The 25,310-nt window shown below is 47.7% G+C and overlaps 1 protein-coding gene across 3 annotated transcripts in view; it reads left to right on the top strand.

The window, feature by feature from the left end:
- The first annotated feature begins 16,146 nt into the window (after positions 1-16,146).
- Positions 16,147-25,310, top strand: part of Hif3a (hypoxia inducible factor 3 subunit alpha) — a 32,845-nt gene continuing 23,681 nt past the window's right edge. Inside the window, exons 1-3 of one of the 3 annotated variants that reach the window (XM_057759517.1) lie at positions 16,147-16,188; positions 22,175-22,365; positions 23,836-23,981. In XM_057759517.1, the coding sequence (XP_057615500.1) occupies positions 16,163-16,188; positions 22,175-22,365; positions 23,836-23,981 (363 nt within the window). In that variant the 5' untranslated portion in view covers positions 16,147-16,162. Of the gene's footprint in view, positions 16,189-21,843; positions 22,052-22,174; positions 22,366-23,835; positions 23,982-24,090; positions 24,766-25,310 lie in introns of those variants that run through there. The other 2 variants (XM_057759520.1, XM_057759529.1) reach the window with 2 other exon arrangements.

Raw genomic sequence — 25,310 nt, 5'->3', positions numbered from 1 at the left:
GATTTCCTGTCTAGTACGTGGGCTGTGGCGTCCTGGAATTCAGCAGAAATTCTTGAGAGGCAGGTGATTTAGTTCTAGAGTTGAATCTAACTGTTCATTTATTTTCATGACCTAGAAAATATGCTCCCTCAAGCTACAGATAACCAAGATTAACATCTCTGAAAGACAGCTCCTCCCTCTCCACAGACATCTGACAAGGCCTCCAAGGTAGAGACACTGGATATGTAGCTGTAGACAGAGAACTAGTGCTTCACATCTGCCAGTCATAAACTCCGTGAGCCCAATTTGACCACTGTGTTTTCTGTGTCTCAATATCCCAGTGATAGAACACATGGTAAATGATTGTTGCCATGGCAATAAGGTAGGCTAAATATGATCAGGAATCTGACATTGGGACAGGACAGCTGTCCACATCAGTCATGTCTGTTACTATTTACCTACAGAAGAGTGTTCAATAGACTTAATCCCTGAGGATATATAGTCATCAGGAGCACCTGGGTCTTCTATTCCTCCTTGCATACCATGACACTCCTGTGAAGTCTCTAAGACCATCAGAACAGTTGGCTACAGGCCTGGACACCTGTGCAGTTGTGCTCTTCATGCCAAGACTCAGAAGGACATGATCAGGTGACCTAGCCTAACTGTGGCTCTCATGGAACACTGGCTGGATCCATGAGCTAGAAGACTCAGACAACTGATAAATCATTCTTCTCTGTTAGCTCTAACATGTCAGGTTACAAACCCTGCCCACTCTCCATCAACTTACCTGGAGTAAGGATTCTAGGACAGTGATCTGGAGGCAGAACTTTCTGGTATTTAGTCTTACCTCTAGTTAGATTCCATAGTTCCATCAGCCAGACCCTCCCTGAGTACCACAGTTTTCTTGGGGCTACATTTATGGTGAGACACATACAATCTGTGCTTGTTTTGATCCTTTGGCTGCATTGCTTCACCACACATCCTGCTCTCGGCACGGTAAATTCAGATAAAAGATCCTAACATAGCCTATAATTTGTGATCCTAGAGAAGCTAAATAAGAAGGTGAACCCAAAGAAAAACATATAGTTATCCTCCTGGACATTGGAAGTAGACAAGATTGCCAGGCAAAAATTGGGAACTTGGGGGTGGAGTGGGATGGGGGTAAGGGGAAATGGGGAGAGAGAAGTGAGAAGGGGAGGATTGGGGGAGCTTGGGGGAATGGGATGGTTGGGAAAAAGGAAGGGTGGATGGGAGCAAGGAAGTATATATCTTAATTAAGGGAGCCATCTTAGAGTTGGCAAGAGACTTGACTCTAGAGAAGCTCCCAGGTGTCCAGGGAAATGTCCCCAGCTAGTTCCTTAGGCGGCTGAGGAGAGGGAACCTGAAATGGCCCTATCCTATAGCCATACTGATGAATATCTTGCATATCACCATAGAACCTTCATCTGGCGATGGATGGAGATAGAGACAGAGACCCACATTGGAGCACCGGACTGAGCTCCTAAGGTCCAAATGAGGAGCAGAAGGAGGGAGAACATGAACAAGGAAGTCAGGACCACGAGGGGTGCACCCACCCACTGAGACAGTGGGGCTGATCTAAATGAAAATGATTATTGTAAGTTAAAAATCAAAAGTGAGGGCTGGGGATATAGCTCATTAGCAGCATGCTTACCTAACATACACAAAGCCCCAAGTGGATTCAATCCCCAGCACTAGATAAACAGGACATGATGGCACACACCTGTAATCTGAGCACTTAAGAGGAAAGGCAGGAAGATCAGTAGTTCAAGGTCATCCTTGGCTTAGGTGAGCTCCAGATTTAGGAGAGACCCTGTCTGAAAAAAAATTGGCAGCTGGGTGTCTTGTAACTTTTCTATTGCGGTAAAGAGACACTATGACCAAGGCAAACTATAAAAGCCATTAAATGGGGACTTGCTTACAGCGTCAGAGTTAGTCCATGGTCATCATGGCAGGCAGCACGGAGGCAGGCAAGCATGCACTGGAGCAGTAGCTGAGAGCTGTCTGATCCACAGGCATGTTGTAGGAGGCTACTTGTTTGTTTCCTGACCATCCAGACTCCCGAAATAATCACACAGAAACTATATTATTTAAATCACTGTTTGGCCAATCACTTAAGCATATTGCTAGCTAGCTCTTACATCTAGAATTAATCCATTTTCATTATTTTATATTTTCTCATAAGGCTTGTGGCCTACTGGCAAGGTTCCAGCTGTCAGCTTGCATCTTTCCCCCTGGTGACTACATGGCATCTCTCTGACTCCACCTTATTCTCCCAGCATTCAGTTCAGCTTTCCCCACCTACTTCTGTTCTGCCCTGCTATAGGCCCAAAGAAGTTTCTTTATTCATTAACCAATAAAAGCAACACTTAGAAGGACTTCCCATACCACAGAAACACAGAAGAGAGAGCAGGACAGGGCCTGGTGTGGGCTTTTGGAGGCTCCTCCAACAAGGTCATTCCTCTTAATCCTTCTCAAACTGCAGAACCAAACATTCAAATATATGAGCCTATGGGGACCATGCTCTTTCAAACCAATGCAGTGGAGGATGGAGAGATGGCTCAGTGGTTAATAGCACCTGCTGCTCTTGCAGAGGACGAGTGTTCCACTTGAAACACCCACAAGTGGCTCACAACTACCTGTAACTATAGTTCCAAAAATTCTATGTCCTCTTCTGGCCTCCAAGGGCACCTGCATACACACATAGGCATAAAACAAAATTCATTATTTTTTTCAAAAACAGGGCAGGTGTCTACAGAGGAAAGACACCCACATGATTACAAACAAAGTTGACACCTCTATTGGGATAATTTACATATAATCAATCAAGTAAATAGCTCATTCTGTAGGTCTGAAATTTGAAAGCGCTCTTGATGATTAATAAATATTTAATGCCAGCCAGGCGGTGGTGGCGCACGTCTTTAATCCCAGCACTTGGGAGGCAGAGACAGGCGGATCTCTGTGAGTTCAAGACCAGCCTGGTCTACAAGAGCTAGTTCCAGGACAGGCTCCAAAACCACAGAGAAACCCTGTCTCGAAAAACAAAAAATAAATAAATAAATAAATAAATAAATAAATAAATAAATATTTAATGCTGATGGCCCAGCACCTCATTGGATCACCCACCCAAAGCCACAGGATCCTAGGTGGGAAATGGACATCAGTAAGCACAATTAAAATCCAGAGAAAATATATCCTGATTGCTCGACACTTGGAAATAGGGGAGGTAGGGGAGATGATTCAACATTCCTCCAAGGTCACAACCTCTTTAAACGTCCCCTATGCCTGTTACTTTATCTCCTGCTTCAGACTCTGACCTTGGACTACTGACTCCTTGATGTCACCCAACCTGGCCTCTTTGGGGACTGCTGGTTCTGTGTTCCTCCTGGCGCTAGCTCACAACTTCCACTTACAGCTTCTCCTATAGCCTTACCTCACCATTCACCAGCTGCCCCAGTCCAGTGCTGCCATGACTCCCTACCTTTTTCATATCACTCTCGTTGCCATGGCAAACTGCTTTAAGGTGTCTGGGACACATTTTGCAGGGACATTAAATCTCCTAGATTGCAACAAAACCTCAACCCTCAACACCCAGCTCAGTCCCAGAGCCCTGTCGTCCATAACACCTCAGTTCTTTGTGGTACTCAAGTCTACTATCACCTACCTGCTAACTGGTCAAGAGTTTGTGTGCTCGTATTTCTCTTCCCAAGTTGGGAGTGATACATAGAAAAGAACCCCTACTAATTCTGGCCATGCACTCAGTAGCTGCCCAACATAATAAAAGGTGGTTCAAATCTTGCCCCTTCTGGCTGTTGCAGGAATAACTGCAGGTGTTGCCACTGGGACAGTTGAAGAAACCACAAGGAAAAAAGAAATCCAACCCAAGCCTGCTCAGGAGGCAATTTTCTCCAAGCAAGTAGAACTGTCTCAGCACTTCTGGACTATTTAGTCTCAGGATACCCGAAGAAAAACAAACAGTCCAACTGAGACATCTGGTCGATTCACATCCAGGAGGAAGAAGAGAATCCAGCCCTGGACATCTGTTTGACCTGCTGCATCTATGAGAAAGAGAGGCTCACCTGGGGTGGGGGGTGAGTACCGATCTACCCCATTTGTCCCTACTTCCTGGTCCTGTCTCTGAGATATTGATAAGAACTCTGTCTCCCCCTTGTGGTTGGAGTTGAACAGACTCACTTTCAAAGCTCTACCTCTCTGCTCTTTCTTGCTTGGTTTTTGTTTTGTTTTTATTATTTATTTGATTTTTAATTATGTGTATATGGGGGAGTTGTGTACACATGTGGGAGAAGGTGGCTGCAGAGTCCAGAAGAGGCTTTGGATCCCCTGCAACTGGAGTTACAAGTGACTTTAGGCTCTCAATGTAGTTGCTGGAAATCAAACTCAGGTCCTCTGTGAGAGCAACACATGCTCTTAGCCCAGCATTTCTCAGCCTGTGGGTCACTACCCCTTTGGGAGGGTCAAACAACCCTTTCACGGGGGTCACTTAAGACATCCACATATAAGATATTTACATTATAATTCATAGCAGTACCAAAATTACAGTTATGAAGTAGCAATAAAATAATTTTATAGTTGGGGGTTACCATAGCATGAGGAGCTGTATTAAAGCCAATGTCACAGCATTAGGGAGGTTGAGAACCACTGTCTTAGCCACTGAACCATCTCTCCAGCCTCAGGATAAGCACATTTATTGGCCGTGTTTTCCCCCTGTACCAATAACACTGGGACTTCATCCCTAAAGAATCAGGAATTGGACCCGCTTGTCTCATGTGGGTCCACGCAGATAGGCTGGTAGCCAGCCAGGCTGACCCACCTGCCACTACAACGAACAAAGATGTGGTGAGAGGTGAGAAAGATGGAAGAGCCGAGTGGGGTGTGTGCTATGGAGAAAGGTGGAACTGGAGATGTGAAGACAGTGGTGACAGGTGTGAGAGAGCTGAGGTCAATGGTGGAACATGTCTGTGCCCAGTGGGGTTAACAGGGTCATGTGCATAAGCCTGGAGCTTATGAAGATGCAGATTCAGCCCCCAAACACACCTCCAGGCCATGGAACTGCCCTGGATCTGGGAAATGATGGAGGTCCAAGAAAAGGAATGGTTCACTTTCCAGGATTGGACCTCCTCAAAGGATCACTGTGGTTCAGGATGCCAATGAGGCCCATGGGTGATTAGTGGTCCTGATGCAGCCAGGGGCTGAATTAATGGGCTTGGCCCATGTTACCAGCTAACATCACTCAGATGTGGGTGATCTATGCCTCGGCTTGGAGCCATGTTGATATCCATGGGCTATGTTGATGTGAGTGTCCTGTGCTGTCACCTGAGACCATGTCTGAATCTGTGCTGCCACCAAGGGCCATGTCTATGTCTAAAGTCCTATTGCATCTGGGGTCTGTGTTGATGTCTAGGACCATGTTAACCACCAAAGGCCGTACAAATGTTCGTGGTCTATGCTGCAGGCTGAAGCCATGTGATGTCCACACCACATGAGTGACCTGCACTGCCACTTGAGTGGTCCAGGCTTTCTCTGGGTCTGTGGCCCTATTATAGCTGAGAACCTTGTTTGTAGTCTGTGCTGTCACCATAAACCATGTGGAAGCTCGTGACCCATGCTCCCATCTACTGTAAAGAGCAAGAAAGCTGCCTTTGCAGTGATATTGATGACTGCAAAGTTGAAAAAGAGGGACATGGAAGGATTCAGCGATAACCCTTACTCTCTCCCCAACCCCCACCCAAAAAAATAAGTTACAGCCTAAAAAGGAAGTCATCAAAAGAGAACTCTTAAGAAGTGTATTAAGGATGCTAAAGTGTAGCTCTCCACAACTGATGGCTTCCAGTGGGGGAACAGGAGGGGAAAGACTCCATTCTATTTAAGGGGGCCACTGATAGTTTGACCACACTGAATTTATAGATAACACAAATTGGACTCTCTTATCTTATTCAGAGAAAGTGACAAGGGTAGGGGGAGCAGATATTAAAGAACTGGGCAATGAGTGTAATCAGGACATATGATGTAAAATTCCCAAAGAATCAATAAAAATATTATATTAAAAAGAATCATGCATTGAACTAACCACCAATGGGTGGAGAAGGGGGTATCAGGATTAATGAGGTTTTAATGGGAGTTTAAGGTGACTGTTTCAATGTGTGACCAAATGTAAGCTGCAGTTTGCAGATGACGAGCCAAATAAACAGCCACTGTAGCTGCAGCAAAGCCCACATGCTTCCTTACTTACAGCCTCCCATTATCCAACCCAAAGCATTAGCCGTCCATGCTGTATACACACCCACCACCTAGTCACTTGCTAGTATCTCAATCATCAGATGATTGTGGCCAGGGAATCACAGAGCCATGCTTTTCTTAATTTCTCTGTGTTTAAAACAGGGAGGTCAGGTGGAACCAATGAACACTTCCTGATCCCTAGAAATGACCAGGGACAGCACAGGTGAGGCTGGCTTCACATTGGTCACCCTGTCCACCCTCTCTTATAATGAAACTGCAAGTGCCAAAAGTCCAATCTGTCCTCTACCATACACATGGCTCAGCTGCCAGAATGAACTTGCCTCCTAGTGGACACTCTGGGCTATGACTTTTATTTATGCAAATAAAAGATAAGGGCAATAGCCTGACCAGGCTGTGGACTTGAGCACCTTAAAATGGTACATCAGGCGGCACGCAGATTGAGATGGGAAGGGAGGGATATTTTAGTAATAAACAATGTCCCCAGTACTTATGTGAAGTAGATTTAGGCGCTGGAGAGATGGCTCAATGGTAAAGAGAACCTATTACTCTTACAGAGAACCCTAGTTAAGCTCCCAAATTTACATGGTAGCCCATAAACATCCATAGCTCCAGTCACAAAGGATCTGATGTCCTCTTCTGGCATCTTCCAGCAGGGCAGATATGTAGTTTGCAGACACACATGCAAGCAAAACAGTCATACACATAAAACCAAAATAAATCTTCAAAAAGGAAACGAGTAGAATTAAAATCCCATCATCACTTAGCTAGGCATCACCTTTAAGAATGAGCAAAATCAAAGCTGGGGAAGTGGCTCAGTTGATAGAGCACTCACCCGGCATACAAGAGGCCCTGGATTGCATCAGCGAAAAATAAAAACTGGGCACAGTGATACATGCCTGTAATCTCAGCACTTTGGTAGGTGAAGGCAGGAGGATTGGGGATTCAACATCCTTCTTATGTGTACAGTGAGTTAGAGGCCAGTCAGAGCTACTTGAGACCCTCTGTCAAAAATAATAGTGATTCTGAGTGAACTAACCCAGAACCATAAAGACACATGCTGTCTCTCATATGTGGGTGTTAGCTTTGAATCTTCAGATATGTGTGTTTAAATTGGGGTACCCAGAGAGGTCATGAAAATAGTAAGAGGTGGGCAGAGATAGATAATCTTCAAACACTTCAAAGAACTGTATAATATGGCATTTAAATAACTTAGGATTCTGTTAACTTGAGACACAATTACTTCTGGCAGCACTGATCTATTCCAGAGAAAATTTTGGGCACCAAATACACTCCACTTGGAGCTTATTTTCTTCTTGGCAAAACTGTCCTTTGGGCAAAGAACTTCCCCTGCCTCAATCGCTGACAAAATGCACAGTGTCCAGACTGAACAAGCAGGATACAAGCAAAAAGGCTGTCAAACCTTGCCAAGACGGTATAAGATGCTTTTTCAAATTTTCCTGCCTCTGAAAATAGTCTGTCTGTCAGATACTCTAGGCCTTAGCCAAAGTTGGTTGCCCCAACATTGCAAATGAGATTTTGGGTGATTGGTCAGATAGCCAGTTGTCACTGTCATCTCTTGCACCTTTTGGAAGTTGCTTGGTTACACTTTACTCAAGTTTACTCAAGTAATATTATTTCCCTTTTCAGATATTTGATGTTCAGGTATTTGGGGTTGAAGACTAGATAGTCATATTTACTTTCCTCTCATGACTTAGTCAAGCCATTTTTAATATAAGACTTTTATTCTTTAGGATAAGATAATTATTGAAACATTTAACATATGTTTCTTGTTTGATATTGTTCAAGCTGGTTGTCATTCTAATTTTTATGTATGTTTTTCCTCTTCTTTTCCCTGGACAATACTTGATATTTGTTCTTATTGTATATAGTTTTGTATTAGGCTTAGAACTCTTTTATTTAGACAAAGGAGGGGTGCTTTGGAGACTCCTTCAGCCAATAGCCTTTAAGATACCAGCCCACTTTGCGTATGGTCTCTTATACTATAAATGAAGATGAAAAGCATTCATGGGTCTCTTGACTGCTGAATTCAGTTCCAGTCCCAGAGGACTGTGAATTGCTACCCTTTCTGTGAGTTTATCCCCAAATAAACAAACTTTTGTTATACTTCATTCTGGACTGTTGTGGAATCCTTTTGCATGCCAACAGATGAGGTTTGCTTTTTTAAGACACAAATTTGGAAGAGATAAGGAAGTACAGATGCATCTGGGAAAGGGTAGGGAGAGATGTAGCGGTAAATACCATCAAAATATACTGTATAGCTGGGTGGTGGTGGTGTGTGTCTTTAATTCCAGCACTCAGGAGACAAAGGCAGACAAATTTCCGAGTTTGAGGGCAGCCTGGTCTACAGAGTAAGTTCTAGAACAACCAGGACTACACAGAGAAACTTGTCTCAAAAAACCAAATATATGTGTGTATTGCATATACTTAAATATGTATATAAATATATATGTGTGTGTAAATACATTATAAAATTCTCAAAAATATTTTTAAAGGTTTAGAACAAATGAGGGCTGGAGAGGTGGCTCAGCGGTTGAGGGCACTGACTGCTCTTCCAGAGGACCTGGGTTCAATTCCCAGCACCCACAATAGTTGATACATGACTGTCTGTAACTCCGGCTCCAAGGGCCCCAACGGTCTCTTCTAGACTCCTGTAAACTCAAGTGTGTATCACACACATATACATATAATTTTAAAATGAGATTTTTTTAATGAACAAAATTTCATCATACATTATGAATTTCTACTGTAATCCTAGCCCTTAGAAAGCAAGACAGAAGATTCAGGAATTCAAAGCCAGCATGGACTACCTGAAACCTTTCTCACAAAAAACTAAATGAAACTAAGGATGTAGTCAGTTGATAGCATGCTTGCCTAGCATCCACAAAACCCTGGGTTTGACCTTCCTATTCTGGCGTGAAATCTGAAATGGTTGTACCAGACTGTGACCCCAGCACTTGGGAGGTGGAGACAGGAAGATGAAGAACTCAAGATCATCCTCAGCTACATAGCAAGTTTGAGGCCAGCCTGGACTATATGAAGCTCTTCTTTCTTTTTTGTTCTTTGAGGATTTCACACAATGTATTCTCCTATCTGGTGAGGGCATGTTCTCAATGGAGGTTCCCTCTTCCCAGATGACATTAGCTTGTACCAGTTTGACAAAAACCACAGTGGGTTAGACACAAACACTGCATCATAACTTTCTGGTCTTGGGCATCAGTGGATTTTGGCCTTCGGGGCTTGTTGAAGTGAATCCTCTGCAGTTTCCAAGAAACAACTGCACATTCACCTGTGACAAACATCTCCTGGACTCACCTGTGAGGTCTGCGCCTATGGGGGACCACCCTGGCTACAGCACTCTGGCCTGAAATGAACTTTTTGATGCCAATGGTGAGAAAACAAAACAAAAGAAAGTTCCAGATCAGAAGCTAGCGACTGAGAACAGGAAACCAGGAACATCAAAGTGCATTTAAATAAATAAACATCATCTACAGTTCTCTTAGGGTGAACAGCAGCTGGACAGTGGAGCAAACCGTATGTTTAACGTGTTTTGTTAGTTAAGTTAGCTCTTTGATGCTTTCATGTGTGTGTATGATGCATTCCGGTTATCCTCTCCCTCACTCCCATCTTCCCATCCTTCCCCAACCCCTGACATTTTCTCAGAGTCACAACTTTGAGTTCTGTTGTGTGGCCCATTTCATGTAACCAGGACCACCTGTGTGACCACTGGATTGAGATCACCCACTAGCGACTGGTGGGGCCACCAATAGTATATCACCCCCTCCTCTGTCTGCCCTGTATCTCTTCCTCCATTCGCGTGGCATCTGAAGCTGTGGTGTGTCACACAATATACCTTTTTGTCCAATCAGCACCACTCATAGAATATTCATTGCTGTGAGTCATTGGTCTGGTTCATGGCCTCTGGCACCCCATCATCACACAGAAACTGTATTAATCAAATCACTGCTTGTCCCATCAGCTCTAGCATCTTATTGGCTAACTGTTACATATTCATTTAACCCATTTCTATTACTCTGTGTATTGCCACAAGGCTGTGGCTTACCAGGAAAAGTTCTGGAGTCTGTCTCTGGTGGGGCTCCATGGCTTCTCCTTGACTCCGCCTCCCTTCTCCTAGTATTCCATTTAGTTTTCCCAGCCTAGTTCTGTTAGTGATAGGCCCAAAGCAGTTCCTTTGTTAACCAATGCTATTCAATTCACAGTATACAAAGGGGAACCCCACATCAGTGTGGGGAATTCCTTAGAAGGACATCTCCATCTGAAGGAGTCCCACAGGGGCAAGGGCCTGCCTTGCCTCTCCTGGTCAGGTCAGACACCTCCTGGCACAGACCTGTGACTTCAACAGACAGCCCAACAAACAAATGAGGCCCTGGGCCCTAATGGCAGTGACTTGGGAATGGGGACTCACCAAGACGAAGTCAGTCTTAGCCTGGCGGAGAGCAGGTGCAGACGAGGAGGGTGTTTTCCAACACATAGCCAATAGGAAAAAATCATCCCTCTCAGTAGAACCTCCAGATGAAAAGTTTTTATGGCCCAACAAACCTCTCTGCATATGCAATAATCCAAATCAGACCAAATCAACCCAAATTAGAAAAGGCCCAGGTTTAATGAATGCCAGTGCTCCCAGGTGGCCTTTCTGGCCCCCCAGGGATGGAAATGGGAAGGAAGACCAGGAAAACCATGAAGAGGGAAAAGGGAGACTGGAAAGATCATGTGTTCGTTCTCTGGGGGACAGTTTAAATGCTCTGTGGGAGTGGCCTTGAGGCTCTCTGGGGAGGGTTACCATTTGGCGGGTTTTCTCAGAGGTCAAGTCTGGGCTGGGACAACTCCTGGAAAGGAGCCTTCCACCCAAACATTTCAAACTCCCAGACACACGGATGCCTGAGACTGGGGTGACGCCCCAACCCAAACATTCCAGACTCTTTGACAGAAAGATGTCCACAGCTGGGGTGAAGCTTCCAACCAGACAGTTAGGATGGGCCAACCCAAGGCCCAGGATGTGGGTCTGGGTGATAGGTAACTGAGCTGATCGGTTCAGGTCTAGGTCCAGGTCACTGGGACCACCCTCCTCAGGCAAGGGGCTGAGCCAGCTCTCATAGGCCCATGGTAAAGGGCATTTTCTTAAATAGTGATGGATGGGGGAGAGCCCATTGTGGGTGGAACCATCCCTGGGCTGGTGGTCCTAGACTCTATAAGAAGCTCCTGCCTCCAGGTTCCTTTCCTGCTTGAGTTCCTGTCCTGGTTTCCCTCAGTGATGGACTGTTACCTAGAAGTGGAAGCCAAATAAACCCTTTCCTCCCCAACTTGCTTTGGCCACGGTGTTTCATCACAGCAGTAACAACCCTGACTAGGATAAGCGTTTACTGGGAAAGAAGGCTCACAAAATCAATTTTTTGTTTTGCTTCTTGTTTTTTCGAGACCGGGTTTCACTGTAGTTCTAGAGCATGTCCTGGAACAGGAAAAAAAAAAAAAAAAGCACCCAGCAATTGGATGGCAGTGATGTGAACTGTTGGTTTCTGGTTACCTTGGGGAGAGTGCCCTTCTCCATAAGAATTGCATGTGGAAGTAATCAGGGACTGGCGAACTATTTCAACCATGGTAGGAGCAAAGGGATCAGAAAAATAGTAAAGAGGATGAAGACACAAGTAAAAATAATAAAACAGAAAACATCGGATAGTGCCAGGAGGGAGTTCCAGTGAATACTGACGCCCACGTTTAATTGTCGATTGCTTAAAATACCCGACCCCAAAAGATAGGAGTAAGATTTTTAAAAAGCTGCATTAACATGATACAAGAAAATGAACAGCCGGGCGGTGGTGGCGCACGCCTTTAATCCCAGCACTTGGGAGGCAGAGGCAGGTGGATCTCTGTGAGTTCGAGGCCAGCCTGGTCTACAAGAGCTAGTTCCAGGACAGGAACCAAAAGCTACGGAGAAACCCTGTCTCGAAAAATCAAAAAAAAAAAAAAAAAAAAGAAAGAAAAAGAAAAGAAAATGAAAAATGAACAGGCCAGTTGAGGTTGTGGGCTACACCTGTAGTTAAATATTCTGTTGCTAGAACAAAACAAGTCACGCTCACACCCTAGACCAAAACACTCTGTGGGCAAACCACTCACAGGGTGGAATCCAAAGTTATCTCCACAAAGGGAACTGGAACTTAGTTGGATCCTTAGACTTGTTTGTTTGCTTGTTTGTTTTTGTTATTGTTATTCTGAGACAGGGTTTCTCTGTAACTTTGGAGCCTGTCCTGGAACTAGCTCTTGTAGACCAGCTGGCCTCGAACTCACAGAGATCCGCCTGCCTCTGCCTCCCAAGTGCTGGGATTAAAGGCGTGCGCCACCACCTCGCAATAGATCCTTAGATCTTTTGTTTGGGGTAGAAATAGAACCACTCTAGGCCTGAAATACGAGGCCTGGATATAAGCCCCACTTGTTGACAATAACCTTGAGAGAATAGAAGTAAGTTCCAACTCTCTAACCTTTGGTCGTGGTGGAAATAGGCTCATATTTCTGGGGCTCCATAGTCATAACACTCAAGAATCTTTATCAGCTGAGACATCTCTCCAGAGTCCCCCCCCCGCAAAAAAATCTTTTTATAATGTTTTTATTTTATGTGCATTGGTGTTTTACATATATAAACTCTGTGTGGGGATGTCAGGTGCCCTAAAACTGGAGTTACAGACGGTTGTGAGCTGCCATATGGAAGCTGGGAATTGAACCCAGGTCCTCTGGAAGAGCAGCCAGTGTTAAGAACCGCTAAACCATCTCTCCAGCCTCCTCCTTCAAAAAAATCTTTTTTAAAAAAATCTTAAAATGTAAAATAAATTCTCTAAAAATATGTGAAGTATGTATATAAATATTTAAAACCGAACAGAACAGGGCACAGGCATTGGCAGAGTCATACCAACTTTCACCACCAGAGGGCACACCAGGCTTAGTTTAGGGCTCCATTACGTCTGAGTTTGGCTCCACCAATTCCTAGACATCCTTTCAAAGTATTGAGGACTCCTAAACTGGGTCGTGAAAAGGAGCTGAGCATGGTGGCACACTCCCAGCCCTTAAGGGTCAAAGGCAAGAGAACCAGGAGTTCAAGGTCATTTTCTACAACTGCAGTTCTCGACCTGTGAGAAAAAAAAAAAAAAAGTGGCAACCACTTTGTCTGTTGAATGGCCCTTTCACAGGGATCACAACAGTGACAAAATTACAGTTATGAAGTAGCAACTAAAATAATTTTATGGTTGGGGTCACCACAACACAAGGAATTGTATTAAAGGGTCACAATAGGAATGTTGAGAATTAGTGTGCTACAACTTAATTCAAGGCCAGCCTGGGCAAAAGTGGCAACAAACACACCCACCGCCAAAAAGAAGTTAGGACAGAGATGCCCCACATGGTGGACCACGATGCTCCAAGAAGCCATGGTTTTTAAATTAAAAACCCCAGGACCAGGTCCGGGATACCTCCATAGGTATACTGGAGGCTGATCTTGGAGCCTCAAAAAGCTCCCAAAATGATATAGATGTATCATTGCTCTTAGCACCCATGAGAACTAGAGAGTAAGAGCCTGCTGCAGAAGACACAAAGAAGTCAAGCTGAAAGCGATCTGAAGCTTCCCTCCTGCTGGTGCTACAGAGGCTGTTCAGGGGGAAAGTCGCCAACGACCTCACCCAGCTATGGGCCCTGCAGCCCTGGCCTGCAAGACAAGGCCTCGCGCAGCATTTGTAGTGGTGCCACAAATGCTCAGGGGTGACCAACTGCTTTCTCGTCGGATCTGAGGCCCAATCCACACAGGGAGTTCCATGGTACTGTAAACCTGGCCAAAAATCTACAGCTATGGGAGTCAAAGTCTCCAGGGGGAACCTACTGCTGATGGTTCCCTAGATAAGCGTGTAGTCAAACTGCCTTCTAAACATTTCTGTTTATAGCCACAGACCAACGCAGCTCTCAGCCTTGGCCAGATAAGCCTCTTCTGGAAGCAGGTGACAGTTAAAACAGAGACTTATAAATGGCCAAATTGGGGCTGGAGAGATGGCTCAGTGGTTAAGAGCATTGCCTGCTCTTCCAAAGGTCCTGAGTTCAATTCCCGGCAACCACATGGTGGCTCACAACCATCTGTAATGAGGTCTGGTGCCCTCTTCAGACATACACACAGAATATTGTATACATAATAAATAAATATTTTTAAAAAATAAAATAAATAAATAAATGGCCAAATCGCTGAGAGTAAGTGAGTGCTTAGTGCTCAACACTAAACAAGACATCTCCATCAACTCCCCTCCAAGACCATGACAACATCAAAGAAAAGTGGTGAAGAAAAGGCTGTAAGGACCAGAAGACAGGGAAGAGTCCCAAAATGCTGTCTTCTGTCTACGTAGCTGTTACACAATGAACACTGAGCAACCATGGCTACCTGCACAGGGCCTGCCCCTTTCTCCCCTCTTAAAAGAAGACGTGAAAGTAGGAAGGGCCTAGCTGGGAAAGAGATAGGAGTCGGCAAGAGCAGGAATGGATAAGAAAAGTTAAAAGTGAGCCCGGCGGTGGCAGCGTACACCTTTAATCCCAGCACTCAGGAGGCAGAGGCAGGGGGATCTCTGTGAGTTTGAGGCCAGCCTGGTCTACAGAGTGAGTTCCAGGACAGGCTCCAAAGCTACAGAGAAACCCCCTCAAAAAAACAAACAAAAAAGAATAGGTCGCTGGTTTGAGGTGGGGAGCCATGTGGATCTCTAGAGGAAAACCATTTATTTTAAACTTTATTACGTGTGTGTGTGTGTGTATGTGTGTGTGTGTGTGTGTGTGTAGGTCAAAGGACAACTTTCTGGAGTTGGTTCTCTCCTTCCACGATGTGGGTCCTGGGTGTTGAACGCTGGTCATCAGGCTTGGCAGCAAGCGCTTTTAACTACTAAATAAACCCTCTAACTGAGAGGAGAAGCACTCTAAAGTGAGCTGCAGCATGTGCAGAGGTCCTAAAATGGAGCTTGTCCAATAATTCAGACACAGTAAAGTCATTTCTGCCACAGTATGGAGCTCAAGCCTGCACCGGTGTCCATTAGAGCCCCACCCCCTCTCCAGCCTACACAGGAACGTCCTTCCTTGCCCAGCTGTACCGCCTTCCACCTGTCCGTGGTCACTGCGCACGTCTCTCTCGTTGTTTCTCTGTTCCCTTTACAAGTGGGTGTGATGGAGCTAAAGCATATTTACTTGACAGAAGCTTAATTATTCATCCGCGGGAACCTGAACAGGGAGTTAAAAGAGGTCACGGGGTCAGGGTGGGGTGGAAAGAGGTGGACGAAGAAGGACGGGGCATGGGTGGGGGGCAGAGTGGGGTCACACAGTGGAGTGACAAGGGGTATGGCAAAGCAAGGGTTTGTGGGACACGGGTGGAGATGAGTTAAGGGTGGAAAGGAGAGGTGGGGACTTGGTACATTAAGAAAAGGACAGGGAAAAAGAGGATGAGGGGTGGAGAGGGGGAGTGGAGAGACCCGACTGTGGGTAGCAATAGAGGGAGAGACAGCGGTGGGAGATGGGACGCGGAGAACAGAGTGAGTCGAATGGGTGGTTCAGAAGTGTACGGATGGGAGTTCAGAAACTGGAGGGAAATCACGCCCGGTGGGCTCCGGACTGCCAAGGAAGTCTGCGGCCGGGGCGTGGCTGGGGGTGTGCAGTACACAGGATTCCTCCACCCCCTCGGAGTTCCTAGTCTTCTCCTTTAGTCCCGCCTCCTCCTTGGGAGTAACAAGCCCACCTTCCAATCAGAGTCACGGGCTGGGCAAGGAGTATCCAATGGCACGGCAGAGGCGGAGCTGGGGAGGGGGCTCACACGGCCAGGGGAGGGGGCGCGGAGCATCGAGGGCTCAGGATCCGCGAAAGGCGAGCCATGGCGTTGGGGCTGCAGCGCATGAGGTACAGGGCTTTGGGGATAAAATGATGGGGACTGGGGGCTCTCCTTGAAGGGGGTGTGGGGGAACCCCTCATCTGTGGGGTGTGGCTCAAGTTGAGGACACTCTGGAGCGCGCGACTGGGGACACATCCCCGACGCACCCTCCAACCCAGAGGGTTGCAGAGGTTCTGGGATTTACCCCCAGAGCTCCAGCTGTCCCGCCCCCCTCCCCAGGAGTAGCTTTGGGGTTGTGAGCTGCGATTTCCTGATACACGGGGTTCAATCCTCCTTTTGGACTGGGAGTGAAACTCTAAATTCCTATGGATTAGAGGTGGTTGTGTTTGATCAGTGGCCTCTCTTCCGAAAGAGACTTTCCTCGAAGCTACTGAAATGAGTCTTTCTCGGCCGTCAGACGCCACTTGTGACTTCCAGAAGAGAGATTACTTTTATCCTGCCCATTATAACAGTCTCCCAAATTTCAAGTTGCTCAAGAAATGACCGGAAAGAATGACTCGTTAGGGGCTGTGTGGGACCCAGCACTTGGGAAATCAAAGTCAGCCTGGCCTACATGGCGAGTTCCAGACCAGCGCTTTGGTCTACACAGAGAATTTGTCTCAACAAAACGGCAACTTAAGGGGGAAAAAAAAAAGTAGGGTCACCCCTTTTCAATGCCAAAGGAACAAGCCTGACCCACTTCCCAAAGCCTGGTTCTGTGTCTCATTCATCTGCCCCCACCCAGTCTGTAATTGAGGGAGAAGGGTCCCACCCAAACCCTATTTAAGGGACATCCTACGGGAGAGATGCCCTGTCTGATCAAGCGAGGGAAGCAGCGCCCTCCTGTGGCCGGGAACAGCTGGGGTCATCCTGGGAAGAAGTGGATTCTGTGTTCACCTTGCAACAGGTGCAAAGGCTAGGGACCATAACCAGGTTGCCACAGGGGACCCCAGAAAACTGCCCTAGACCCTTGACAGTCCCTGTCTAAACTGAGGTGTCCCTCAGCTCTCGCCACAGTTGCTTCTCTCTGGCTTCTTAGGTCTGACTGGTTTTCTCTACACCCTGATTTTACCCTCACCTCAACCCACCCAGGCTCCCTTTTTCCCGTTCTCCTGTTTCAATTTCTGGCTCTGAACCCACCAGGGAACTCCATCCCCACCCCTTCTTGGCTAGTCCTTGCCTCGCCCATGATAGTGCCCCCTATGGTTGTGTGAGGGGGCCCCTCTGAACAGAAGTAGATGTCTCCCCTGGGCACCTAAGGCCAGCCCTTCCTGTGGTGTCATCTCGTGCTGCCGCACACCCACTAGTAACTCGCACCCGCCTCCCGGTAGAGCTCTGGGCCCCTCCTGCGCCCCTAGGATGGCACTTGGCATCGGAGGGGACTTAGGTGATGGTAAGTGGTTCCCTCCGGACCATGCACCTTCTTCCTTGTAGCTTTCGGCTTCCAACCATCTCACCCTTTTGGGGGGGGGGTGTTCTTGGAAAATTCACAACAAGCACATTGCCCTGAGTACCCACCTGAAAGCAGGGTTCCCCATAAAAACAGGACTGGTGACTGGCATCCCACCGAATAGCCAAATGACCATACTGTTGAGAACAAGTTAGATCAAGGTCAGAGAGGCTCCTCTCTGACCCCCTACCCCAAGTCCTTTCTCCCACCCGAACCTTGGCCCCTGGCCTGCCAGCTCACCTCCAAGCAATATCAAAAGGGGTCTCTCCCCAGATATAAAGCTAAGTCTCCACCACACCTCAAATCCTTCACAGTTTTTGCCAACCCACGAATACCGAGCTGAGAGTCAGAAGAGAAGCCCAGAATGTGCGAAAGAGGCTCCCTTAATTTCCTAAGCTTTTCGGGTGGGGAAAGAAATGGGGACTTTTCTCCCTTGGCGAAGGGGCCACTGGGCCCCAAGTCCCCCTTCCCAGGCCTCACCCTGGGCCTCTTGGCCACACCCTCTGTTCTCAGCTAGAACACGGAGTAAGGGTGGCAAAGTTCCAGGCGCACGTCCCAGGCTGGGCACACTGCCAAGGGGTTGGACCAGTGCTGGGCCAGCTAGGAAGATCTGCAGCAATGCTGGGACAGGAGGAAAAGACTTAGACCACCGGGCAGAAAGGAGCAGGCAGGGGTCCCTTGGCTGGTGGGCACACCCTCCTGAAGAATTAGCGTTTTAGAACGTGGGCCCTAAAGTCAGGGTTCAAATCCCATTTCTGTGCTGTGTGATCTTGGCCCAGAGATTTCCTTCCCTGAGCGCCCACTTCAAAGGTCTTGGATAATGGGGGTCAAATCTCTCCCAGCGAGAAAACTTGTGCCTCTACACACACACACACACACACACACACACATCCAATGAGGTGCCAGAAGTCAACAGACCTGATTCCCTAGGGATTATTGTGTGGCCTCAGGCAGGGCAATTTCTATCACCTCTCTGAGAGGTAAGCAGAAAGGTAACAATGGGTGCTGGGTAGGTGTGGGACTTAACTGAAGCTACTGAGCAGGGAAGACAGGAAGGAATGAGGAGGACAGTCTAGGAATTACCACCTGAGTGACACAGGAGGGGGTGTCATTGCTCTGAACCTCTATCTGAGACAGGCTGACCTCGAGCTCACTACATCCAGGGGTGACCATGAACTCCTGACCCTCCTGTCCCCACCTCAGTGCCAGAGTGGCAAGCCGGTGCCACCCTGGAGGCAAACGCTCCACCCACTCACTGAGCTACATACATCTCAGGCCCCGTTTCTACCTTTTAAAAAACATCACACTCGTTTATTTCTGTGTATGGGGGAGGGGCTGCGTGCTTACCTTGGGGGGGGGGTGGTGAAAGTCCGGGACACCTTGCAGGAGTCTGTTCTCTCCTTCCACCAGGTGGGTTCAGGGTCCAAACTCAAGTGATCAATCAGACTTGGCACTGTTTCTACATTTTTAAAGGGAGAGCGTCACTTCTGCTGCCTGTCATAGTTGTTAAGACTGGAGGGTGTCTCTACTCTGCTTCTGAGTGTGCAACACACTGTCACTGTCATTTCATCATGAAGAGGCGTCCGTGTAAGAGCCAGGTGTGTGATTACACACTCACAAGCATACACATACTTGCATGCACATGTGTAATTGCACATTCAGAGGCCCATAGGTTACTCCAGGGTACAAGAGACTCATAAACTACACTAGCCAATCGCCACGCCTCACTTCCTAAACCTCTGACATATATTAACTCATTTAATCTTCAGACCACTGTCGGAATCCGTCATGGTGATGCAGTCCTATGACCGTAGCACTCAAGGAAGAGGTTGAGACAGGAGGATCATAAGTTTCAGGCCTGTCTGAACTACACAATGAGACTTTGTCTCCCAGACCCACCTCACATGCCCCCAAACCCAAACAAACAAAAACCACCCCTTGGGGAGGAGTCGGGGCTATTACTGTGCCCAGGAAGGCTAAGCAACCTGCCCAAAGTCACACAGCAAGGGCAATAATGGTGTCTGAACTGGAACCCTGACCCAGAAGAGGCAGCCCCTCCACTCTGTTTCACAGCAAGGCCAGAAAGTCAGCGAGAGGCCCTTACTTCCCCTCAGAACATCCGGAGAACAGACTGAGAGGGGAAGGAGGGTCCCTCTACAGCCACCAGCTGGCTCATTCTATGGCGGAAGAAACCCTGCCACCCTAGCGCCAGAGAGTAGGGTTACAGAGCTCAGCTGCCTGGGAGGCGGGACGCCGGCCCCACCCCCACCCCATTCCCCCTTCTCTCTCCCAGTTCCCTCTGTCCAAGGGCCCCCAGCTCAGTGAGGCCCGCCCACCCCCACCCTCTGGGCAGGAAGACAAACAGGGCTGGAACAGTACAGTACAGGACGGAATGTCCTCTGGGCGGGCAGGACTGAGGCCCCTGCCCCCACCAGCCAAGAGGGAGTTCATGGGGGCGCCCCCTTGGCTCCTCCAGTACTAGGACAGCCTGCCCCCTTGAGGGCCTTACACAGCCTTGCACTAATGGGCTTCCCCACTCCACTCCCGACCCAGAAGTGATGACGATTAAGAAAAGGCAGTCTCCTGTCCCAGAGTCGGCTTCCTGGAGTAGGGGGCCAGCATCACACGGAGTTGACTGGGCTCAGTCGGGTACAGGTTGTGTGATCTCTTGGGCAAAGGACTTCAGCTTTCAGAGCCTCCGTTTCCCCCTTTGCAAGGTGGGTTTTAAATTCTCCCTCTCCCCTGTCAACACCAGGCATAGTGACATGACTATAAATGTATAATCCCAGAACTCATGAGGTGGAGTCAAAATCAAAAGCCTAGGGTCATCCGGGGCTTAGGCTACATGAGACCCTGTCTCAAATAATAACTGGGTGCAAAAGGCACACACTTTTAATCCCAGATCTTGGAAGAAAGAGACAGGCAGATCTCTGTGAGTTTGAAGCCAGCCTGGTCTACAGAGTCCAGAACATCCAGGGATACACAGAGAAACCCTGTCTCGAAAAACCAAATAAAATAAATACATAAAAATAAATAATAAACCGGGAGGTGGTGGGATTTCACTAAGTTCAAGGCCTGCCTGTTCTACAAAGTGAGTTTCAGGACAGCCAGGACGGTACACAGAGAAACCTTGTCTAGATAGATGATAGATAGATAGATAGATAGATAGATAGATAGATAGATAGATAGATAGATAGATAGATAGAGAATGAGACAAATAAATAATAAAATTCCCTTGGGCTCCCATGAGGGTCAGCTGAGTACATGTGATAAACACATAGGACTGATCAACTGCTAGTTTGTGGGTTAGAAATCTTGTAAGCATCAATAATACTGAATATAAGACTAGATACAATAAACCTTTTGTAAAAGAAGAAAAAACCAAAAAGAGACATATGAGTCAGGTGTGAAGCACAAACCTATAATCCCTGCACTTGGGTGATAGAGGCACAGGATCAGGTGTTCAAGGCCAGCCTGAGCAACATAGGGAGCTCCTATCAAATAGACTATAGTGTCAGATAAAGTTTGGGATTTTGTTTGGTTGGTTGCTTATTTGTGATTGAGACAGGCTCTCACTATGTAGCTCTGACTGGCCTGGACATGTAGACTAGGCAGGCCTCGAATTCAAAGATCTACCTTTCCCAGTGCTGGAATTAAAGGCATGCACCACTACTACCAGGTTTTCTAGGTTTTTGTTTTGTTTTAAACAAGTTTTGGTTTGGTTTGGTTTTTCGAGACAGGGTTTCGCTGTAGCTTTGGATCCTCCCCTGGATCTAGCTCAAAACGAACTCAGAAAGATCTGCCTGCCTCTGCCTCCCGAGTGCTAGGATTAAAGGAGTGTGCTACCACTGCCCGGCTTACACCCGGAGTTTTAAATGGGTTTGGCACTTGACAGGGAAAATGGTGTAATAGTGAAAATGAGTAATTGATAGATATTAATATTACTCGTGAAAGATCGAGATCTCTCTCTGTCTCTCTCTCTCTCTCTCTCTCACACACACACACACACACACACACACACACACACACGGAAGTCAGGCATTTTAAGTGTATTAAAGGGTAGAGGTGCTGGGCAGAATACAGGGGTTGGTTTGCTGTGTCACCCTTGGTGGGGCCCTGCCCCTCTTAAGGCCCCTTTGGTGTGTCGTTAGACTTTGAGATATCTTTGTGAGATTCAGCTTGTCAGAGGAGGGGAAACCCGGAGGGAAGGAAGCCTGGAAGGCTGCGGGCTCTTCGTGCTCCAACTCTCCTTTGGACTCAGGCCAGCTCTACCACCCCCTCCCACCGGGAGGCCTCCATGTCTCCCAGGCGGCGTCTCTAGCTCGGGAAACGAGCTGCAGACAAATCCTGGAGAGAACAGAACGCCTTAGGCACACATCCCTGGGGAAGAAGCCTGGAGCAAGGCCCTGCAGGGAGGGCCACATGGGCTGGAACCAAGACAGGTAAAATTTGGGATAAGGAGAGGGGCTTCAAAGGGAGAAGCTGCCGGGGTCCAGCGATGTCGCCGGAACCCCAAGTGGAGGCGTCCCATATGTGATCTATCGCGTACAATTTCCTTTCCACAGGTCTAGCACGGAGCTGCGGAAGGAGAAGTCGCGGGATGCTGCGCGCAGCCGGCGCAGCCAGGAGACGGAGGTGCTGTACCAGCTGGCACACACGCTGCCCTTCGCGCGCGGCGTCAGTGCGCATCTAGACAAGGCCTCCATCATGCGCCTCACCATCAGCTACCTGCGCATGCACCGCCTCTGCGCTGCAGGTGAGCCCGGAACGCCCCTCGCCCCGCCTCTGCCCAATGCGGAGGCCCCGCCCCCGGGAAGCCTTTCCTGCCTCCCTGGCCCTAGAATCGGCTCTCTGAGCGAAGAACCGCCCTTCTAGTGCTGGACCAATCGGAGTCCTGGGTTCAGATAGACCCCTTGGGAGGCCCCACCCCTTAGGATCTAAGGAGGCCCCTTGAGGTCTTAGGCTTGGTCTTTATGGGAGACTAAAGTTCCTACCCACTTAATTTTGTGTTTATTTTCTTTTTGTTTCTTGATTTTTTGGTTTTGGTTTGTTGTTTCTTTTTCTTGAGACGGGATCTCACTGTGTAGCTCTGACTGGCCTGGAACTTGCTATACAAACCAAGCTAGCCTTGAACCCACAGAGTTCTGCCTGCTCTGCCTACCTAATCCTACCCACCCATTCACCCCGCCTTCAAGTGCTGGGATTAAAGGAATGCACCACCACATCGCCAACTTATGTGTTTGGTTTCTTTTTTGCTATCCTGGATATTAAACCCAAATCCAAGGGGTGTGGTATCCAAGCATCCACCGCAAAGTGATGGCCCCCCAGACCCCCCTCACTGGGGGATTCTAGGCCGGCATCCTACCACAGAACCACATACCCAACCTCTTGACTATTTTATTTTGACACAAGGTCTTACTAGGTTGCTCAAACGGGCCTTGAACGAGACGTGAATTTTTGGTCCTTCTGCCTCAATTTCACATAGCCACCACGCTTTGCCAATCCTTGCCGGCCCCAGGAAGCTTCACAACCTGTTTTTAAAATTCCTTGAAAGCCTCTCTTCATCCTCTGTCCTCTTCTCTAGTTCTATTTCTTGTGCGTTCTCTCTCTCTCTCTCTCTCTCTCTCTCTCTCACACACACACACACAGAGAGAGAGAGAGAGAGAGAGAGAGAGAGAGAGAGAGAGAGAAAGAGACGCCTAGAAATTTGAAAAGGTTGCATTATAGAGGATCTACTCATTAAACCCCCTTGCCCCATAGAAGAGGGGGAGTTTGCCCCTTGTATAATTCTATCAGCTGTCCTCTGACTTCCACGTGCACAGGAAATAAATAAAATGTAATGGAATTCTGTCTTCTGGAAGGCCCTGACATTTTAGAATTCTGCCCATCTGGCAGACTATCCATACCCTCCCCCAAGAACTCCAGAAAACTCGCTCACAGCTCCAGAATTCCAACTGACCCCAAGCCACATTGAAGTTCAACTCCTCAGTTCACTCTTAAATCTTGGGGGATTCTCTCCCCTCTGGGAGTCCATGTTCCTGTTTTCAAAGTGTAGTGGCCTGGTCCTCTTCTTTAGGATTTCAGGTCCCTAGAATTTTCTCCCGCTCACCTAAGCATTTCTATGAATTCATATGGGCGAGGGAAGATGGAGGGAAGCTAGCTAGGGTGAACCCATGACTGACCACAGCTGCCCCATCCTCCCCCTCCCCGCCGGCTTGGGCACCAGGGGAGTGGAACCAGGTGGGAACAGGGGGAGAGCCACTGGACGCCTGCTACCTGAAGGCCCTCGAGGGGTTCGTCATGGTGCTCACCGCCGAGGGAGACATGGTTTACCTGTCGGAAAATGTCAGCAAGCACCTGGGCCTCAGTCAGGTGAGCTGCCTGCTCTGTGTCTGCTCCTCCCCTACTGGTGATGCGGGGGGGGGGGGATGGTTCCCCAAAACCTGAGTTCTTCCTTTATGAAGTTCACAGAATGGCAGAGGGAAGAGAGGAATGTCACCAGACAGAATGGTCAAAGCTGTGACGGCACAGCCTAGATGTAGGAAATGTGGAGCCGAGAGGCCTTCGTAGCCTAGGAGGAGATGGACTTGGGGCTGCTAAAAAGAAAGGACATCTTAGCTGAAAGCTGATTGACTTAGCCAGTCAGGCTGTGAGCAGAGGGGCAGTGAGGACCGTGACTGTACATGCCGGCACAGGCAAAGGCCCAGAGGGGAGATGAACATGGAACAGCAGGAAAAATGACTAAGTTCATCACGGACAGAGGGCAGTGGAAGAAGTTGGGCGGGATAAAAAAGGTCAGACAGATTGACAGGTAGATACTGTGTGTTCAGTGAGGTTTGTCTCCAACGCACTGGGGAGCCATAGAAGTCAAAACAATGGGGAGGTTTGCTCAAGAGGTAAGATCATATTTACAGTTTATAAAGGGAATAGAGAAAGACTAGAGGTTAGGGGATCAGCAGGGACTGGATACCCCCTCAGGCGGAGGAGAGGAGCTGAGCAAGACATTGGGGAACTGGAACTAGCTTTAATTCATCCTTAAAGTAAACCCTGTATAAGAAAGTTTGTGTTCTTTTTTCTCTTTCATGTAAATGGCTGTACAGTGGACCTCTGTTCCTTCTCCCCGATGCATAACCCCACTCCTGCTACCAATTTCTCTGTGAGTGTGAGCTCTCAGAGTCAGACGAGTGACTGCCCCAAAGTTCCAAACTAGAGAGGGATAGAACCAACTCTCAAACCCAACACATTGTGTTGGGTCCCACTATGGGTGCTTTTCATCTGTGTCCCCTCCTCCCAGTACCAGGCTCATTTCCTAAACTGAAACAAGTAACAGACTCTGACTGCCCAGGAGGGGTGACTCACCCTTTGCATTTGTGACTCCTGTTTTTATTTTTATTTGTTTTTATTACTAGTAAAAGTTTATTTAACTATTTTATGTACATGGGGGGCCTGACTGACTCTGTGTGTGTGTGTGTGTGTGTATGTGTGTCACCTGCACGACAGGTGGGTCCTGCATATATGTTTGTGCATCATGTGCATTACAGGTGCCATCAGAGGCTAAAAGGGGACATTGGATCCCCTGAACCTGGCATTACAAGCAGTTGTCATTCACCTGATATGAGTTCTGGGAACTGAACTCAGGTCTTCTGTAAGAGCAGCAAGTGCTCTTAACCTGTGAACTATCTCTCCTCTGTCCCTTTCTTT

This window comes from Chionomys nivalis, chromosome 2, assembly GCF_950005125.1.
Source record: "Chionomys nivalis chromosome 2, mChiNiv1.1, whole genome shotgun sequence".
NCBI classification, from domain to species: domain Eukaryota; kingdom Metazoa; phylum Chordata; class Mammalia; order Rodentia; family Cricetidae; genus Chionomys; species Chionomys nivalis.
Note: the sequence above shows the minus strand (reverse complement) of the source record. Positions and strands in the feature narration are given on the sequence as shown.